Here is a 20,857-nt window from a genome sequence, read left to right on the forward strand (position 1 = left end):
CCACTTCTTATTCAGGATTCCTGGAGTTTCTGTGGGTACATCTCAACGAGCCACTCTCCATTTCCTCAGCCTCTACTTCTAGATCTTGCTTTAAGATGGCCAAGGCAAGGTTTGAATCCACCAAATGATGTGCTAGTCCTTTCTCGGCTGGTGAAATGGTATTTTATTGTCATGAACCCCTCTCCAGAATGTCTAGGGATTAGAAAAGCTTATCCAACCTTTCCTTGTACTATAGAACTTTTTCTGCATTTTCTTGCTAGCTTAGAATTCAAGTCCGGAGTTTAGCCAAGTCTTTTTTTTTTTCAAGCTTCATGACTATAAGAGAACATTCTGTAGATAAGAAGATGTTCTCTTACAGTCAACGAGCTTGAAGAGCTCTGAAATACTGTTCTGAATCCTCTCTCCAACGCCTCGCAGTATTGTCTTATTCCAAATAACGCCGCCTGGAATACAATTACTAATCTGCTACATACAAAATATGTATTTATTTCTCAAGATTCTTTCTTCCCAGCCTGTGACCTGGGTTTCACAACCACAAGTTGTTAATGGGTCGCGGCAAATTCTTGAAATCACTATCATTTGTCCATCTTACAAGTTTCCGGATTTTTGGGAGGGGGGACAGTAGGCTGTTATTTACTTTCCGCTGTGATCCGCTCACTAATTCTTCTGGTTACGTTAGGACCCAATATTTTGGTCCGTACCCTTTTTAAAACTTAAGTACCTTTCATGGACGCCTCAGAAATCGTTCATTGAATGTAGTAGTAACTCAGTTTAATACTTTATCAAGATCTAAGAGGCACAATCATCTACAAAAGAAGACGCCACGATTACAATGCTATTAGAGTCTAGGCCCATAAAGCTAGGCTTTTGATATTAATTAAATGTTCAGTAAACAATTAAGAAGTATCAGTACAATTTTTCAATTAATTGAAATTAATTTAGAAGAGTAAGGGCGTGTGAACGTTCACCACTGATTTTCAAATTGAAATTTGAAATGTCCACGATACTTGGTCGAAAGAATCTTTTAGACTCGACTTCTGTTAATTGAACAAACAGTGGATAGATACTTAAAATTACTGCAGGCCAATTACGAGCAATAGAATATTCGGATTTCATCCCAAGGTTGACCAGGGTCTTATTAAACCCCATTCTAGCATAAGATATCGTATAAGTTACTCCACAGAGTATAAAGGGTCGACCCCTTTACAGAACCCTAAAGTGCTTTTACCTTACTTAAAAGGCACTCCTACTTACTCTAGGAATTATAAAAATAACTCATATTTCAGTTATAATAAAAAAATGTGTCTATATTTACAGATAATTATCGCATTATAAAACATAATATAATTAAAAGAAAATTGAAGTAACTAAAATTACAAGTTAGTTGAGCACTATCTCCTGTTGATTCATTCAATTGTACTATCACAGTCGGTTTGTCCAGATTCCCTTCTGGTGTTGTGGTGATCCCTTTTTCACCATATGGTGGCTCTCTTCTGGTTTTTAAGTAATATTTTCCTACGGCACTGCGAAGAAAAACGGAGCATGAAATAATTAGTTTTCAATAAATACCAAACTATTCTATTCGATTCTGATGATCGATTATTTGGTGAGTCATAAAATATGGTTTTGCAAATTGAAGTTGAGCAACTTTGAACTTTATTCTCGACGGACGACTAGGAGGTGATTTTAGCCCAAAATGAACTGATCTAAAATAGAAACTGGTCCAGATCTAAAACTGATGATGATGTAGAGAGAGATAAATGCTAAGGAACTAAGGATTTTGGGAATATTTTTGGAGTACGGAGCAAGCGAATAGGGAAGTTACGCCCGAAAGGCAGTTAGAACTCTTCAAACGGTAATCTGGTATGTATACTCGAATATACGATAGCAAGTGAATCTCATCCGTCAAGGCCGTAGGGTTATACGAGGTCTGTAAATACGAGTTTTTTAAATTTTTTCATTCAAAAAGAATTACAATTCTATATTGTCACCTTCAAAATAACTTCCTTCTGAAGCCACACAGCGCTGGAGACGTTTCTTCCACTCCACATAGCAGAGCTCGAACTCCGATACTGGAATAGCCTTCAGCTGGTCGGTTACAACCATTTGAATGTTTTCGACTGTCCCAAAATAAATTCCCTTGAGGTGATTTTTCAACTTCGGAAAGAAAAAAAAAGTCACAAGGACTCATGTCAGGCGAATAAGGAGGCTGAGAAGCCACAGGAATGTCAAAAACTCGTTTATTGAAATTCATCAAGAACAAGTGGGTGTTGCATCACGATAATGCTCCTTGTCACACAGCAATTTCAATAATCGAGTATAAAGATAATTGTAGGCCAACCAGGCCACAGCAGAAAACACATACATCGCATGGGCCTGGCAGATGATAGCCTCTGTAGGTTCTGTCAGGAAGAAGAGGAAACAGGCACTGCACGTGTTTGTGTCAGTGTGAGGGGCATGTCTGGGCTAAGGATGTTACTTCTCGGGGAGGTGAAAACCAAGGCCCTGTGAACTTTACCGAAGTGTCGTTCTCCAGAATTAAGAGTCTGATCAAAAGGACGGGTCTGGAGGGTGAGCTTTATTAAAGTAAGGGGAGCCATAATAGATCGCAAAGGGGTCGCAGTGGCGTAGGCCTTGAGGCCGCCCTAGTTGAATCTAATCTAATCTAAGCGAATCTCCCCCAAATAATAGAAGGAATTCGTACATATGGGATCAGACTTGGTCTCTTTCAAAGAGGACATGCGTAAAAAAGAAATAGGATTATTATTAGAGAAGGAATAGAAGTAGGAAATGATGCAATAATAAAGAGAAAACGGATATAGTAATGGTCACCTCAGGAGAAATAGCACCTTAACGAAAAATATGAAATTTAAACTTTTTGCAATTTTTATCTTTTTTAATTTTCACTAATTTGTGAAAACTACTTTTTTTTGCCGGAAATAGGAAAATCGAAATTTTTGAAAGATTGCTGTAGAAAGTGAAAACAGAGAAAATTAAAACAGAATGGAGTAAAAGGAATCATTACTGACGCAACTTTTCAAATAATAGCCAAGTATTAGGTGGCACTGGCGTTGAAAGGTGCCGCTCGGATGTGATATATGGCTCCCTCTAGTGGCCTGGCTTTATTTCCCCCTCCCTTTTCTTCTTCTATTTCGTCACTAGGTAAAGAGGAAGTCAGTATTTTTTGATGAATGGAAGCGAGTAACATCTTTCATGTAAATATCTCATATTAACATAATAAATAAAATCTAAGATCTAGCAGGAGGTAGGGAAACTAGCACCGCAATACACTTTAGCTGTGCAGGCTTAGCCTATACAACCAGGCGCATACTGAGACCCATATGTCGTGTGTGACTCAACTGACACTCTAGCTCTTGAACCCTGATGTTATGTACGTTGCGTGTTGAAAGACAGTTGCTGGTTAATGTTGATTAGAGTAATTTTTACTGCAGTTTCATAAAAATAGAAAATAAAAACACTAATTTTATTATAGAAGAACTCTATTGGCTGATGCCAGGCGAATGAATTCCTACGGCACTTCCTCAAACCCCCTCCAGATGTTGGTCTAACCTAACAGCACGACTCCAAACCTATCAAAGCATCCTTCAGAATTCTTCTGATCATTCACCTGTTCAGGTAGCTATTGCACGTTAAAGATAAAAGATTATAATTTTTTCAATGAATAGGTTATAGATCGTACATGTATTTGTGGATCTAAGGCGCCACGGTAGCCGAGCGGTTAGACGCGATGGTTCGCGAGAGTACAGTCTTAGGCCTTGGATTTTATTTAATATTTAATGTTTAATAAAAGAAATTTACAGTAAAGTTTGCTAGTCGCCTCCATCCACGACACCTAAAATTGGTAGTTGGACGTAAAGCCAAACTGAAAAAATAGGCATTACTTTACTTTTTTTTTTACCTATTCAGCTAGCTATTGCACATTAAAGATAAAAGATTATAATTTTTCAATGAACTTCCAAATTGCATTAAATGCCTCTTCACTATCAGGAACAGCAATAAATCAAAGCGAACTCGATATGCATCTTCTTGCAGCTTCTTCTTAGCTTCGAAAGCATCAGGACTACCAAAATATGTGAGCTTACTCCTTCTGAAAGTGACCCAATTATAAGATCTTTGAAGAAATAAACGTCCTTGGTTTTTTATTCATTATGTAATAAGATCTTTTATTGAGCTGGACCATATTTAATTTGTAAAAATAAATAAATAAATCTATTCATCTAATTGTGGATCTAACCGACAGACTGTTGCTAGGTTTGTACCAAAGTTGGAGAAGAATCCATCACTTGGTTTTAATAAGAGCCTCAGAGGCGCAGTTAATTCCGTCTTTCTAAAAGCCGGAGGCTATTTAGGGTTTCACTTAAGGGAACCACTCCACCAGATTACCTGCCCTAATTTAATAGTTGCCTTGACGCCCAACTTTCTGAGCACTCTCTCCATTGCATGCCCTGCGGGGGCTTTATTACTCTGGATTTATTGAAGTTTATTAAGAAAATGAAGCTGAGATGATAATGGCAGAGTGTATACCCAATTAGATCTTTGGAGATTGGCTTGTTAGAAGGGCTACCTAGCATGAAGGCATTGCTTGGGCATTCATTTATCAAGAACTTCCATCCGATTTTAGCAATCCTAATCAACAATTCCGAACACTCAGTCCACAAATACTAGCTCTGGCGCTCCCTTTCAAAACAAAATTATTATGTATTTCGTTTTGCAATTCTCTTTAAACAAAAAACAAAAAATGGATATACCTTCTGTCCACATTGATGCCTAAAAATGTTGTTGGATTTCCAATGCATTTTCCTTCTTCATATTGCAACCAGTCTTCACATTTTGTAGCTTCCAATCCGCCATTCAGTATAGCATCAGCCAGATATTTATACGAAGCTGAATGACTGCATTTCACTGCACATACAATGAAACAAAGCAAATCTTATAAGATGATTGATTGCCTACAAATATACCAAAATCAAAGAAAATCATTGAAGCCATTGCTCTGAAGACCTAGTCGAAAATGGGAGTTGATTGTGGAGTAGATTGTGGATTGAAAGCAAATCAATTATCTATTTAACATCAAAATACTTTTTAGCCATTCAAGGTAGATTTTATTGACAAGGCTGGCACAATAAAGTCCAACTAAATGGGCGCACGATGCCATTGATTCATGGAGTGCCATTGTTGAGGAATATTATTGTGCACATTAATGTTCAAGGCATTGTCTCAGTAAAGAGAATAAATTGAAAGATCTTTCTCACGACTGCTTCTCATTTACATTTTTTTTTTTTTTTTAATAACGCTTGGCCTGTCATTAAAAATTCCAAGTTAGAATTATTTGGTCAGAATGATTATCGTCATTGAAAGGAAATCGTAGTTTACTCAAGACTATAATTATCAGCGTTGATTACAAGATTTCGCATCCATTGTTTCCATTATATTATTTAAAACGGAAGTACCTCCCATATTTTTAGTTTTACACAAAATTTTTTACCTGTGTCAGTGATAAGTTGTAACTATTTAATGAAAATGATTATTCTAAAGCAGCTGAACGAGGACGTCAGAGACTTGTAATGACTTCCATTCATTCAGTTTCTGTCGTCATGGCAATCACTCAGGCCAATAAACTTGTAATTATCATTCATCAGTCTGACGACAATTTACTTATCCTGGCATCACAATTGTTTGTCTGAAAGAATGGATTTTATACGTTCAAAAGAATATTGTCAACACGTTATTCGTTAAATGTTTTGTTATTCATTTTATCTTCTTTATGTTGAGCATGAACAATTTTTACGATCTTGAAAAATTTTCGATATCAAATTTTCACCGAAGATTCCCCCCCCCATGTTTGGAGAGGATTACCCAACGTACAACCACCCCAAATCTAGAGGACTGTGTATTTTTTTCGGTGGGGTCTCCTTCCTCAAAGATGGGTTATCTTCATTTACCCCCATTACAATATCTTGAATGGACAAAAATTACATCATAGAAAATGATTATTATTTTATTTATTATAACAATTAATTACCACTAACTTGATTGATAACTTGATGCTGTGCACATTGGTTGAGGATCGATGCCACCATTTGGATAGAAATCAATATGTCCAACTGGATCGGCAACTCCTAAAATTCCACCAGTTGTGTGCACTACGATTACATGGTCTGCGTCGTCTGGTGAGAGACGTGCTTCGTCCATGACTGCATCAAATGATGGTAAAGCTGGATCCAATGCTGAAATATTAAAAAATAAATAGATAAAGTATAACCTTTACTATTTTAGGATTTATTTTTATGATATTGTTCGTATAAAAATACAATATGTTTTCTCAGATACTTCTTTAACTCATGCCATAAATTTCGCCATCATTTGATCAAATATGAAATTATATATTAACTTTATAATACTCAAATAACTCTTTTCGAAACAGGATCTGCTGTTCCACAACTAATTATCAGAGGAACGAAAAAGTGTAATCTATAGATATCCTGAAAGCGCCTCCACATTTACTATTGAACTACTAAAAAAAAAAAAAAAAAAAAAAAAAAAAACTAAGTCCTCTAATCGGATTCCTTCTCGGGTTTAAAGAATACAAAGAGTGAGGGAGTGAGAGAGAGGTCTGTGGCCGGTAATGAGATGACAGAGACTCCATAGCCAATAACTAAACCCTGAACTAGCCCCAAAATGCAACTTTTTGTACTTCTGATTCAAAAATGTAGGAAGTTAGAAGGGAAAAAGAAAAAACCTAGGTTCATCAACAACCACGAAAACTAGAAAACGGAAGTTTCTACAGCACAAGATTAAGAACCATGATTATCTCTATCCAACTCCTTGGACATTGAAGAAGAATTGCAAGGATATATCCACAATGCTCCTGCACCATCTATGGACGCGAAGCAATTAAATCCAGAATTCTACAAATGGAACTTATTCTTGCCACACCAAAATTATGAAATATTCATTAATAATCGCCTTTTTGTGTTTTGGAATTTACGTTTACCCAATTAACGTTATTTCTGGTGCCTCATTGGTTCTTTTTTTATCATTATTTTATTTAACATTAGCCTATTTTTACTGCTAAGATTCACTGATAAATGATGATTACCACATAAATGAAATAAATCGTTAAACATCGGTTTGACGATAGTACTTTTTTCGTACGATCAAATAAAAACTACTTGAACTAACTAAACTGTAAACTAAAACCAGAATAAATAGTAAAGCAAAAACTATTTCTTCGAAATTGAGGGCTACCTAGGCACATGATTCTGGTTCTATCAAGGTGTGATTACTATTCTGTTGGATAAAACAAGACATCATTTGACTTCCTCATGTTTTGGTAGGGTTAAAGTTGAGAACAATTTCAATTGTCCTCAAATCGCACAGAACGGAAATATGATCTCAAAATGGTTGTTCAATTTAAATTGACTAGCTAGATCTAAACATGGAATTTCCACTCTAGTTCCATTAAATTTTAAAAGGCAATTAGAATGGTGACAAACTGATCTTGTTTCCCATTGGTATTTATTTAATTTGAAACAATTTACAATAAGAGGAATGTTTGTCACACTGTTTCTACATGTTTTAACGTTTAGCATATATTTGTCCATTTTGAAATTCATTTTCACCGATGGGAAATGCAAAACTAACCAATTTGAAATTGTATATATATATATATTTGTTGTATTTGTTTATTTATTTTGCAACTGTATGCAGTACAACAAGCAAAAGAGATGAGAGATAAGAATAGTGCAAATACATATGCACGTATATATGTGTGTAACATACATAGACGCGCACATGCATGTGCGCCAAGGGCATGATTGGAGTGAACGACGACCATCCAGTGATGGAAGCCGTTAGTTCGCCAGATTGGCAAGCTTACACAGCAACCATACTAGGAGATCGGCGCGTTATGTGTTGAGATAATCGCGTGGCCACCGCCGCTTTAGTCTGCGCTGTGGATTCGAAGGAAGTGTTGTAGCAGACATGTGTTGTAGATCAGAGGGTTGTAGTGACTGTCTATAGATTTGAGTGGAGTTTTGTGTAACGAGATTGGGGATATTTCAGAAACGAGAGGAATATTTAGATCAGAGTGTATACTCGTAGTATGATTGGAGTCGTAGAAGGGAGCGGTTCTTAGAATTTTAGACTGTAAGGTTTGAAGTCGGTTGATGTTCGATTTTTTGGCACTTCCGTGGAGTTGTATTCCGTACGTTCATATTGGGGCAAGTAGAGCGGTATATAGTGTTCGTTTGTTCGTCAGGGTCAGTTTTGAACGTCTGTCGAGTAGTCTTTTCAACATTTTGTACCTAAGACTGAGGTCAATTTCTTTGAGTCTCGTGTTAGGGGGTCCCAAGTTAGTCGTTTGTCAAGATGTAGTCCGAGATATCGTACTTGGTTAGTGATTGGTACAGAAGTATTGTAGAAGGAGAGAGGAGGGAGAGTTTTCTTATTTAGAGTGTTTGAAATTATTTAAATATTTTATTTAGCATCCAACTTTACATTTTCAAAAACATTAATATTAAACAATACGTGTGTACGTATTTCGCTTACGTGTCAACTTTCATTTTGGTTTTATCTTTGTTTGTCTTTGATAACTGTTGGAACCTTATTTACCATACGATTCGGCTCTGATGTATGCCTTTATTTGGTAAATGAAAGCACTTTTTTAATATAATAAGTAATATAAATATATCGATTCGTCAGACTAGTGCGAATCACACTGACTGACACAGCGGCAGAATGGTTTTATCGTAGGAATTTCCAGAATGGCACTTGGTTGATGAGAAGAGCAGTCCCATTATCGCCGCTACAACATAATTTGGTACTCGAGATGACCGTGACAATGGTACATCCGGGAGATAACATTTATAGCCGCTTTTATCAATATTTTATCTGACGCAGACGATGTAGCACTAATAAGCAAGAAATGCAGTCTATTTAGGATTAGAAGAATAGACAGCAGATTTAGAACCACCAGTAAATCAGGATAAGACGAAATATATGTTGAGAAGAACTGAAAAGATTCAGGATTTTACAAGTTGGGGAACACCAATTCAGAGCTAGTTCAAGTATCTACGATCTACATTCACTGAAATGAACTAGAATTTGACATAGATAGCAGAACCGCCGCTGGATATAGAAATTAATTAGTTCTGCGCTTGACTCACCAAAATAGAATGAGGAAGGCAGTGGAAATGAGGTAGAACTTCCAGAGAATGAAACCTTTTGCAGTACGTTGAATTTTCGGACCAGAAGTGGAAAATGGTTGGTACAGGATTTGGAAGAACTTTAAACTGTAAGACCTGTATAAAGAGTGAAGTTATGAAGATAGGGAAGCTACGCTGGCTTGGCCATCTTTATAGAATGGTCACGAAACGCATACGAAGAGCATCCAGTTTGGTAGAAGACCACGAGGATGACTTCGTGGAGATGGGGTGCCGTACATGAGTGGTGAAGAAAAGCTGGAGATAGTTACACCTGGCTGTTGTTGAAGGAGGTCAATGTCTTTCATGATGCCTTAGGGATGATCAACATATCAATGGAATAACCATTATCTATAACTTGAAGTTCTGTGTTAGACGATTTCATTGTTATTAATTGCAATTTAGTGTTAAGTTAATAAAAGTTATTTTATTATATTTACCGTCAAACTTAATTGGAATATATCGTACGGTGTTGCCCACATCGGCCAATTCGTAAAAACAATTGTTTTTAATTAATTTCTTTCAACAATTTACGTTAGTCATTAATGTTAGGATCTCGAGGTATAAAAGAATAAATCTCAAACTTACCAACAATTTTGCCAACAGTAAAATTAAGAGATCTCAAAGCTTGGGCTGCAATGCCGGCCACTTGGGCACCCAGACTAAATCCAATTAATGTTATCTTCTCCGGACTGGCATGGCCATCATTTATCAATTCTGTCAACCATTTGGCCACTTTCTTAGCGACCGGCATCACTTCGTTTACTGCGTTCAAATAATCTCTGTTCACTGCTAAGGAATAATCAGCCGACACTAGGTTCCATGATTTGTAGCTGTCTAATAATGCTGAAATTAAAAAATATTCCATATATTTACGAATATTAGTAAATCCTCTCAGCGCAGTTCATATAATTAAATGATTTCGCACGAAAAGCAGTTGACTTCAATATAATAAATGTTTCAGTTACTATTTCCCCCCAAAAAAATCACCCCAACAATCTATTCATAAAAATTACACTTCTTGTCAATAATTTTCCCCCCAAATTTGAAATTTTAGATTCATATTTGAAACGTTGTTAAAATTTAAAGAGTGATAAGACCAAATATTACTCTGAAAAGACTGAAAACTAAAAAGGTAATTAAATTACTGTTCATTATTTTTGGTGACTGATTCATAGTTTCAATTGGATGAAAAAATAATTGCCAGTTTTATAATTTGTATTGTTTTATAATGCCGAACTTTTGACCTAGGGACTAGCTCATCTTCAGGGCCGTGGAACATATTTACAGTATGTTAACAATAATTATATTACAATGAATATGTATTCAAAGCTTCTTTTCCGGTTCGATGGTGGCACCTAAACCGGATATCTAATTTGAATTTATTACCATTTTGGGTTATGCTGACCCATTCTCTATACAAGAAAAGAAAACGTACCAAATTTCATCAAAGAAATATCTTGATAAAGAGATACCTTTTCCAAGTTCTTGACTCAAAGAAGAATTACTCTGTCCTCGCCAACCGTGCAAAATTAATCCAAGCGGTATGGATTCTTCCAGCGATCCAGCAGTGGTGTCTGTTGTTGGTGATAACCAATCTGGGTTTAGGGTCACATTCTGCGGCAATTTAGTGAACGTTAAAGGTTCTCCTCTGGAATTGTAATCAATTTTGGGATGCTGAAGACGCATTTATCGTTTTTTTAAAATTGTAATTACAAAGAATTAAATTTAAACAAAAATATTATGAAAGATAATGAACTAACTTGGAAAGTAGATAAAATTTAGTTGATGAACTTGGTGATAATCGACCAAAACCAGCGGACACTAATGAAAAATCTGGAAAAATAAATATAAATTAATGAAAACCTGATGCGAACACTCGCTAAAAAATAATCGCATAAAACGACGATGTAAAATGGCACTTCCAATAAAATAATATACTTAAATTTATCTATCTTTTACTAGGATTGAAAGGAAATAGAGTTTTTGAGATAATTCCTAAAGAAAAATAAATAAGAAAATTTGTCCCGTCATTCCAGGTTTGATTTCCGGTTTTGGCCTTGAATATTTTTTTTTTTTTGTAATAGTAGCAAAAGAAATTTCTAGTGAAGCAGAAGTTCACTTCCGTCCAAGATATCTGATCGGGAGTTGGACGTAAAGCCACCTGAAATTATTAATTATTCTTGGAATTACAATTTTAAATTTTTACTTTTTTTTTCTTTTACAGTCGATTCTCAGAATAACAGACAAACTGACCGATTTGGGAAAAAAAACATTATTTAGCACTTAGGGCACTTCTAAATTACGGATATTTCCGGCGTATCCGATTTACATCACTAATGAGAGTGGGTAAAAATAAAAATAATAAATTTTTTGTATCTCAAAATCGCCGAAGTTGCTCAAAAGCATTTCATGCTTAAATGGTTAATCTGAGCTAAAAATGGTAGAGAAAATTTGTTGTCCGTCACCTCTAGTGTCAGAATATGTGACTTGATTTTAGATTTCTGCTCGCATACGCGGCTGCCGCGCGACCAAAAGTAAGGGTTTGCAGTTGACCCCATTTTCATATACACAGGTTTAAAGAGTATAAAAAGTTATGAAAGAAACCGGAAACCGTAATTCGATATCTTCAAAATTAAAGGTGCTAGGCCATTTCAAAAGCTGGTATTTATTAATCATATTTCAATTTTTTAACTTGTTATCAAAGAGAAAGAAGAGCACGCGATAGGTCATTTCTATGTATTTTTTCATCCCCTTTCTATTAAAAATATTGCCAAGGCAGTAAAGCTAGTATTTTTCTTAATATCGTGAAATAAGTCGTTTTCCCGAGTGATTTTTCTAAGAAAAATCAAATGTTAAGAGCTTTAGATGTTCTCAAGCATACACAAAATGGCTAAAAATTAATTTTACATCTGTTACAAACAAGAAGGTTTAATAATTATTTGGTAATTTTTGGGAGAGTTGCGTTTAATTACCAAAAAAAATTGGAAACCTCCTGCCACATATTTAAGTGATCAATATCCTTCATGTAAAGGATCAAACTTATTCCTTAATTTATCAATTAAGGCACTTTACTCAACTTGTGAAGCATGTACACTGTGCCTTCAAAGGTGCCTTTTCTGGCTCCGCAAGCCAGGTTAGCCAGGTGGTTATCAACTGCTCTCTGTATCTGAGGAGGCACATTTGAGATTTTTTACTCAGATTAACCGTTTAAGCATAAAATGCATTTGAGCCTTCTTAAAATGAACACCCCGTATATACAATATTTATTTTGTTCATTGGAGAAACATTTCAAATTAATTAAATGGCAATTAATAAAAGATATGGGCATTTATTTGGGTTTCGCTCATTTCATTTGCAGCTGTGTGTCAGTATAAATGATTTTCACGTTTCACTCTATGTAGCCGATGGGCAATTTCTTTTTTATATCAAAACGAAATTGACACGTCAACTACCAACTGTCACTTCCTGTTCCTGTTACCATAATTTAACCTTCAATTTATTTTTTACACCACTGAAAACAGAAAAAAATAAAAAAGGACATTTGACACATTAAATTGAATCTTTTGAAGAAAATGAATCACACTGCAATCGATTACCTGCAACATTTAAATCCAATTTGATAAGATTAACAATGGATTTCTGGGGTGGCTATGTCGTCACGTTTTCTTCAATTCTAAAAACGTGAAATCGCAGGAAGTCCAAATTTGTTTTTTTTTTTTTACGAATTGGTGGCACTGGTAAATAAATAAGATATTTTCGATAAAATCAGTAACCGAACAAAGAAATGATTTTACTGAATCGATTTCTCATTTTGGCAGGGGGGGGATTTCCCCCCAAAAAATAGTTCAACAATTTCCTTCCAACTCCTTATTCTCATTACACACACTTTTATTTGTTATATTATTCCCAATAAATGTTTGTTATTGCTCTAAGGTGCCATTTGACTGTATTGTACGATAGTGCTAGTCTATTTACTAAATTTGTGGGCTTTTTGGCACTTTTTACGCAGAAATTTTTCAACATAAATTCATTTCTCTACATAGAATTAATTATCGTAATAGAATTAATATAAATATGCGTGAATATTTAATTTTAACAATGGGTTTTTGTTTTAAATTTTCCTACCCAATTTTTATACTTCACTATTTTTGTATTATTTACTTTTTTTTATAAAAAATAAATATGTATAAATAATAAATATATAAAAAAACAAAATAAATATAAATTACAATAAAATATAAAATATTCACATCATTCCTTTTAACAAAACCAGTACCCAGTGAAAAATAATTGCCAATGTAATAAAAAATAAATGAATCAAAAATACATTAATTTTGTAATAAAATTTAGGTAATAAATAAAAATTATTGATATCAAGGGCAGTGGGCTAAAACGGATGCTGCCATCTGTAAAATAAAATATTGTTTATTTCATTTCAATAAATGAGATAACACTGCCGTTATTTTTTTAAGTATTTTTTTATGTTTCCTACGCTGTGGGACATAAAATAAACGTATGACCAAAAATATACGCAGAATTTTTATTGACAGTCTTTTCTTTTTTTGTGGAGGGGGTATTCCGGTTTATGGGCTTATTAATGAAATCTAATGTTCTTCCAATTGGTGCAAGATGAACGCTGCAGTAGTCTCTAATGCTGAACTAACTCATCCTGATACTTTAGGAAAGTTTCGTGATGGGAAAGTGGGAGATGGCAATAGGGGTAACTAAATATCCCGAAGCAAGCTCTTCCCAAGGAGGTTATAGGTAGGGCAGGGGATGTATTTCTCTCTTTCAACGCCTAAGAACAATTCAAGCTTTCCTGAAAGCGAAATGAATGATGTTTGTGACGCCAATAGTGTGTAGATGTTGGTTCCGGAAAATGTTTACCTCGAAAATAATCCGAAAAATAGCGTAGACAAGGTTCGGAAAGTAGTGGAGCACTGCGATGTTAGACACGCTGTTGTTGTGGATGATTTTAATTTTGTTCCTCCTAAATCTAAACTGGGATTACTGGACCCAATTGACTAGGACCTTTCCAGAGAACAACTTGAACAAAGACTAGACTTAAAAAGTATCACTCAAAACTGTAGAACATCTTGATGGCAATGTTCATCACCTAACTACTAGCATTTAGGAGAGCATCTGGCATGCTACAACTGCTACCAGTTGCAGAACTTCGGCTTCACACTTCAACTTACCTCTCTAGATAAGACAACTGATTACAAAGAAAAGGCGTGCCAGAGCCTTATGGCAACACACAAGTTAACCATCTCACAAACGACTGTTTAACCAAGAGACCTAACCTTCACTGAATCGCTTTCAACTAATGACAACTCAAAGTGGACAGCCACGAAAAGTATTCTAAAATACCAACACACTTCACACCCACTCAGGAGAACTGACGGCTCATGGTCGAAGTCAGATGAAGAAAAAGCCGAGCTCCTGGCGCTGCACCTATCGTTCTGTTTCTGATCTTGCCCAGTCCCGCTACACCAAATTCCACTCCAAACTTTACCTACATTTTAATCCCTTAATCAGCAACTTGTCCTGCACCTTCCTGTCAAATCCCCCTCGCAGACTGAGGCGCCGATGGCCCTCGCTATCACCTGGTCGTGAGATAATCAAGACATCCTTCGTATTCAATCCATTCCGCATTTTGTAATAACCGACTTATGATGGTCATCGTTGGATGACCTTCCCTTCCAGTGATTTTATTTCATTTACTTATTTATTTACTATTTATATTATTATTATTATTATTATTATTATTTATATTTCATAAATATACTGTACTCATACGTTCATCATATTTCTTTTTGCGTCAGTGTATTACGCAGTTGCGTATTGATTAATTAAAGTAAAAATAATATTAAAATGTTTTCCTGCCTTAATTTTATTCAATGGTATTTTAACAGGTTTTTCTTTTTATTTTCACAAGGGTTGAAAATGTAATGAAATACTGTGGTTCAGGTAGAGTTTTCTTCATTTTTAAAGTATAAAACACAAAAATTGGAAAAAGTAATATTACTCATACAGCTTCCGGCGGGTTTTTACGTTCAACTACTGATTTCATGAAACGAGACGGATAGCTATATACTTTGTCTCTTTTTATATTCTCATTTAATTAAATCCATGGGCAAAAAAAAAAAAATAAATAAACGGGAATTGAATCCGAATCCAGTATCCACAATTAGCGGTTTCCGCTTCTAGCCGCTCGGATAACGAGAAGCCTTTTATTTTATAATTTTAAGTAAAATTAGCGTTTCCTAATTGCTCTGTTTCCCACATTTCTGAAAGGGGACAAAAATATATGCAATCATAAGATAAATTTTATTAAAAAGAAAAAGAATACTTAAGAAATACATTTTTTTGTATAATAAAAGATAAGGAAGTAAAGTTAATACGGCAACGAAAACCGTTTTCCGGTTAGGATTGAATTAAATATGTCTTAAGGTTAAAAAAATAAAATGTATAATTAAAAATATATTGGAGATTACAGCGATAATGGAATTCATGTTTATAGTCCGAAGCAGTAACCTCGTATCTGATATAAGTAGAGACTAATCTGGACCGTTCAGTAGACTGAGGAAGAAATCAGATGAAAGGGATCTCTCCCTAAAAAAAAATGATAGGCAGTGTAGGGCGAGAATAGGGCATAGGGTTGAAAATAATTAATAAATAAATCAGAAATTCCTGTTTTTTAAAAAACATATTTTATTTATGTTCGCTAAAGTTTTGAGAGTATAAGATTTAAAAAGATAAGTTAAATTTAATAAATTTTAGATTTTGAATTTTTACTGGAGACATCCATTTTGAGATGTTCAGAGTAGAGTAAAAGTGGTGGATCGATTGGTGGTGTGGATCGATCATTAACCTTTTCAACAGAAGTCATCCAATCAATAGTAACTTCTTTTTTTTCTTCCTGTCACGACAGGAAGTGTCTTAGGCTCCTCAATTTTCAATAATTTTCATCAATCCACCGGAAGGGGTACTGTTCTGAATTTTCTTTTTTCTGAATTTTTCTATGTTTTAAGGCTCACAGAGGCGTCTCTTGAGCAATATACTTCTCCTCCTTCCCAAAAAAAACCAGAGCTACAATTCCCAATAATATGACTTTTGGTTTTTCCCAACATTTTATTAAATAAATAAACTATTAAGGAACTATTATTGAAATAATATAAAAGCTATTTTTACGACAAATAAAATTAGATATCATTAATGACACATTTTTATCGCTTTGTAAATCTTTAGAGTTGTTCTCTGTGACTATATTACCCAATTATTATTATAGTTTAACCAAGTATTTGGTTTAAGAAAACGATTTGATGGAACACCAATAAGCAAAAATATGTACATATCTGACATAAACGTTACAATTTTAACTAATTTATGCTTCTAATATTTATTTTTATACCAATAAGAATCTGTTGTGACCAATCAGACGAGTCTATACAGGGTGTTCATTTTAAGACGGCTCAAATGCATTTCATGCTTAAACAGTTGATCTGAGCAAAAAAAATGGCAGAGGAAAAATTTGTAGCACGTCACCTCTAGTTTTAGAATATGTGACTTGATTTTAGATTCTTGCCCGCATACGCGGCTGACGCGTGACCAAAAGTGAGGGTTCGCAGTTGACCCCCCATTTTCATGTACACAGTTTTGAGTATACAAAGGTATGAAAAAAACCGGAAACCGCAATTCGATATCTTCAAAAGTAAAGGTGCTAGAGGCCATTTCAAAATCTGGTATTTATTAATCATATTTCAATTTTTTAACCTGTTATCAAAGAGAAAGAAGAGCACGCGATAGGTCATTTTTATGTATTTTTTCATCCCCTTTCTACTAAAAATATTGCCAAGGCAGTAAAGCTAGTATTTTTCTTAATATCGGGAAATAAGTTTTTCTAAGAAAAATCAAATGTTAAGAGCTTTAGATGTTCTCAAGCATACAGAAAATGGCTAAAAATTAATTTTACATCTGTTACAAACAAGAAGGTTTAATTTGGTAATTTTGGGAGAGTTGCGTTTAATTACCAAAAAAAAATTGGAAACCTCCTGCCACATATTTAAGTGATCAATATCTTTCATGTAAAGGATCAAACTTATTCCTTAATTTATCAAATAATGCACTTTACTCAACTTGTGAAGCATGTACACTGTGCCTTCAAAGGTGCCTCCTCTGGCTCCGCAAGCCAGGTTAGCCAAGTGGTTCTCAACTGCTCTCTGTATCTGAGTAGGCAACAAATTTTTCCTCTACCATTTTTGGCTCAGATTTACCGTTTAAGTATGAAATGCATTTGAGCCGTCTTAAAATGAACACCCTGTATATACTACAGTATATTAATAATCACTTTAAGAAACAATTTGTTCGCGTTCAGGGACTTCACGGTGGAATCATTTCCGTTGTAAAAATCACTTAAGAAATAAAGAAATAAAAAAAAATTTGTACGAACCAGAAACGATGAACACAATCAAGCCAAATCCAATCGCTGGACGTGCTAATGTTGTCATGACGACTGGAAAACTGAATCTACTGACGTAAACAAACTATACTTAATTCCGGTTGATTACTTATAGTTCTTTTTTTTTTTTAATAATTATTATTTTTTTGTTGACGCTGCCAAGGTGAACCGGCCAGAGACTACCTGTATATACAGCGTATTGTTTCCCCCACCTGGCACTCTCACATTTTGATAAACATCTGTTTGTCAGTACTCTGTTCTCACTGTCAATTCCTTTTTCCACTTCTCCATCGTTATGGAGAAAATACTGGTCAACAAGAAATGTATTTTAATTTTCTTTAAAACTTTCTCTTCCGGAATCCGTAATGCTAAAAGAAAAAATATGCTTGGCTTCAGTATTGTACATACTCGTATGTTGTAGTCAGAGTTTCTTCAGAACTCCATTAAAATTCATGTTCTTCTGGAAAATGTTTAAAATCTGTATAACGTCTTCGGCTTTAGTTATGTTCAAGTTCAAATAATGCATTAGATGTTTTATTAAAAATTACTGAAAACTTGTAAAACTTTTACAAACATAACAGCTACTGTGAAACGTACAGAAATGGCAGTTTACAGAGAAAAACCAGACAAACCAATTCTCATCGAATTTTAGGAGGGAAAATGTTTTCTAGTAAAAATTGTAGATTGAAATGTTTGTAATCACTAGACAAAAGGTTTAAATAGTATCGCAAGAGGCCGTTTGCGAGAAAAACAAAAAATTCCATTAGGTAAAGTGGCACATCCGATTCCTAGCCGTTAGATTTTTCTCTACCTAGGAACTTCTTAGCAGCTCTCACTATCCAGTGATGGACAGTGTTGTCTATAACAAGAGAACACCGCCCGGAGCCTGGCAGTGCACTGATAAAAAGCTCCAGGTGCCAATGACCTTCAGATATTGGCTACACCTTAAATTAAAGCCAAAAATGCTGGCTGGATTTTCAAAGCCATAGAAATCCCGTGACAACTGCAAAAATAATATCATTACTACGTAAAAATACATCCATTTTTTTTTTTTTTTTTTTAACATCGTCTTTAATAAACCGGAAAACATTGCGATATACCAGACGGAAATAAATGTAGAATTTTGGGTGCCGCGGATGGTAAAACGTTACGGAACATGACTGCAATTTTTTAATTTTTTTCTCCTGTGTATACAGGGTGTTCATTTTAAGACGGTTCAAATGCATTTCATGCTTAAACGGTTAATCTTAGCAAAAAATGGTAGAGGAAAACATTTGTTGCCCGTCACCTCTAGTTTCAGAATGTGTGACTTGATTTTAGATTTCTGCCCGCATACGCGGCTGACGCGCGACCAAAAGTGAGGATTCGCAGTTGACCCCCCATTTTCATACTATAGGTACACAGTTTTAAAGAGCCTCCTCTGGCTCGCAATGCCAGGTTAGCCAGGAGGTTATCAACTTGCTCTGTTGTATCTGAGGAGGCACCTTTGAAGGCACAGTACATGCTGCACAAGATGAGTAAAGTGCATTATTTGATAAATTAAGAAATAAGTTTGATCCTTTACATGAAAGATATTGATCACTTAAATATGTGGCAGGAGGTTTCCAATTTTTTTCGGTAATTAAACGCAACTCTCCCAAAAATTACCAAATAATTATTAAATCTTCTTGTTTGTAACAGATGTAAAATTAATTTTTAGCCATTTTGTGTATGCTTGAGAACATCTAAAGCTCTTAACATTTGATTTTTCTTAGAAAAATCACTCGGAAAACAACTTATTTCCCGATATTAAGAAAAATACTAGCTTTACTACCTTGGCAATATTTTTAGTAAAAAGGGGATGAAAAAATACATAAAAATGACCTATCGCGTGCTCTTCTTTCTCTTTGATAACAAGTTAAAAAAATTGAAATATGATTAATAAATACCAGATTTTGAAATGGCCTAGCACCTTTAATTTTAAAAATATCGAATTGCGGTTTCCAGTTTCTTTCATAACTTTGTATACTCTTTAAAACTGTGTATATGTCAATAGGGAACAACTGCAAGCCCTTACTTTTGGTCGGGCGTCAGCCGCGTATGCGGGCAGGAATCTAAAATCAAGTCACATATTCTGAAACTAGAGGTGACGGGCAACAAATTTTTCCTCTACCATTTTTTGCTCAGATCAACCGTTTAAGCATGAAATGCATTTGAGCCGTCTTAAAATGAACACTCTGTATAATATAAAATAACAAAAATAATAATAAATTTAGTAAAAATCATGCATTAAAAACAATAATATTAATAATAACAATAATGGTTTTATGTCGTAACATTGTTTTCTATTTTTTAAAAAATGTCGCAATAAAGGAAACAAAATCTAAACTATTCCAATTTGTTTTTAATAGTTCAAATTAATAAAAGGCGATCAGAAAAATTGAATTAATCACCACATAAAAAACGTAATTTTCTATAACAATGGATGACAATTGAAGTTATATTATAAGCACAGTTGTTATTGTTATTAGTCAGTGAAGCGTATATATGTACATGTTTATATATATAAAATTATTCATTTCACAATGTTTTATTAAATAACAGGTTATTTTTAATTACCTGAGTCATTTATTGGCAAATTATTAGAACAATTTAAGGAATTTAATCGTTCTTTGGTTTGTTTGGAGACAATGAACACGTTTCTTCTAAGTAAGTAGTTACTAAAAATACCTGTAGAAAGCGCAACCTTCCAGAAACTTCTAATGATTTGATGATTCGTCAAAATATAACAAGAAATCTTTTACTTAATAGAAAGATTATGCGACTGGCCAGGATGGCAGAGATACTTTATTTCCTAGTGGTATATTGCTTTTTTTATCTATAAATTGACAAAATAAAGTGACTCAATTGTTTATAGCAAAACTAGAGAGAAGTTTTAGTTTTTAGTTATTGATCTCCAGTAATTGACGGCAATCTTTTTTATTTCCTTTTAGTAGTTTTTACTAAAGAAAGTATGGTGCTCATACCAAAGTTTTCAGAATAAAGTTTTTCTTAAGAAATGTCTATTTTAAAGTTCCTAGAGTTGTACAAAAAAAAAAGGAAGTAGTTTTTAGATAATGGTCTAAGTGTATGCGTCACAAAACTTTATATTATTTTAATTTGATTCCTTCCGGGAAACTCGACTGTAATT

At 34.5% G+C, this 20,857-nt stretch overlaps 1 protein-coding gene across 2 annotated transcripts; it reads right to left on the reverse strand.

Moving 5' to 3' along the window:
* Window positions 1–1,280: 1,280 nt before the first annotated feature.
* LOC141448018 (lipase member H-like) lies at window positions 1,281–17,836 on the reverse strand. Of its 2 annotated transcripts, none has more exons than XM_074116026.1 (7): window positions 17,680–17,835; window positions 10,988–11,060; window positions 10,700–10,875; window positions 9,813–10,070; window positions 6,051–6,248; window positions 4,770–4,923; window positions 1,281–1,523 (listed from the first exon to the last, which is right to left on the reverse strand). In XM_074116026.1, the coding sequence occupies exons 1-7, from the start codon at window positions 17,735–17,737 to the stop codon at window positions 1,322–1,324; spliced, it is 1,119 nt and encodes a 372-aa protein (XP_073972127.1). In that variant the 5' UTR covers window positions 17,738–17,835; the 3' UTR covers window positions 1,281–1,321. The 2 variants fall into 2 exon arrangements, with proteins under 2 accessions (XP_073972127.1, XP_073972129.1); XM_074116028.1 differs by having other exon boundaries at window positions 1,498–3,537; window positions 17,680–17,836.
* Window positions 17,837–20,857: the final 3,021 nt, after the last annotated feature.

The sequence above is a fragment of the Rhodnius prolixus genome, unplaced genomic scaffold, assembly GCF_049639745.1.
Source record: "Rhodnius prolixus isolate KJV_2025 unplaced genomic scaffold, Rpr scaffold_13, whole genome shotgun sequence".
NCBI classification, from domain to species: Eukaryota; Metazoa; Arthropoda; class Insecta; order Hemiptera; family Reduviidae; genus Rhodnius; species Rhodnius prolixus.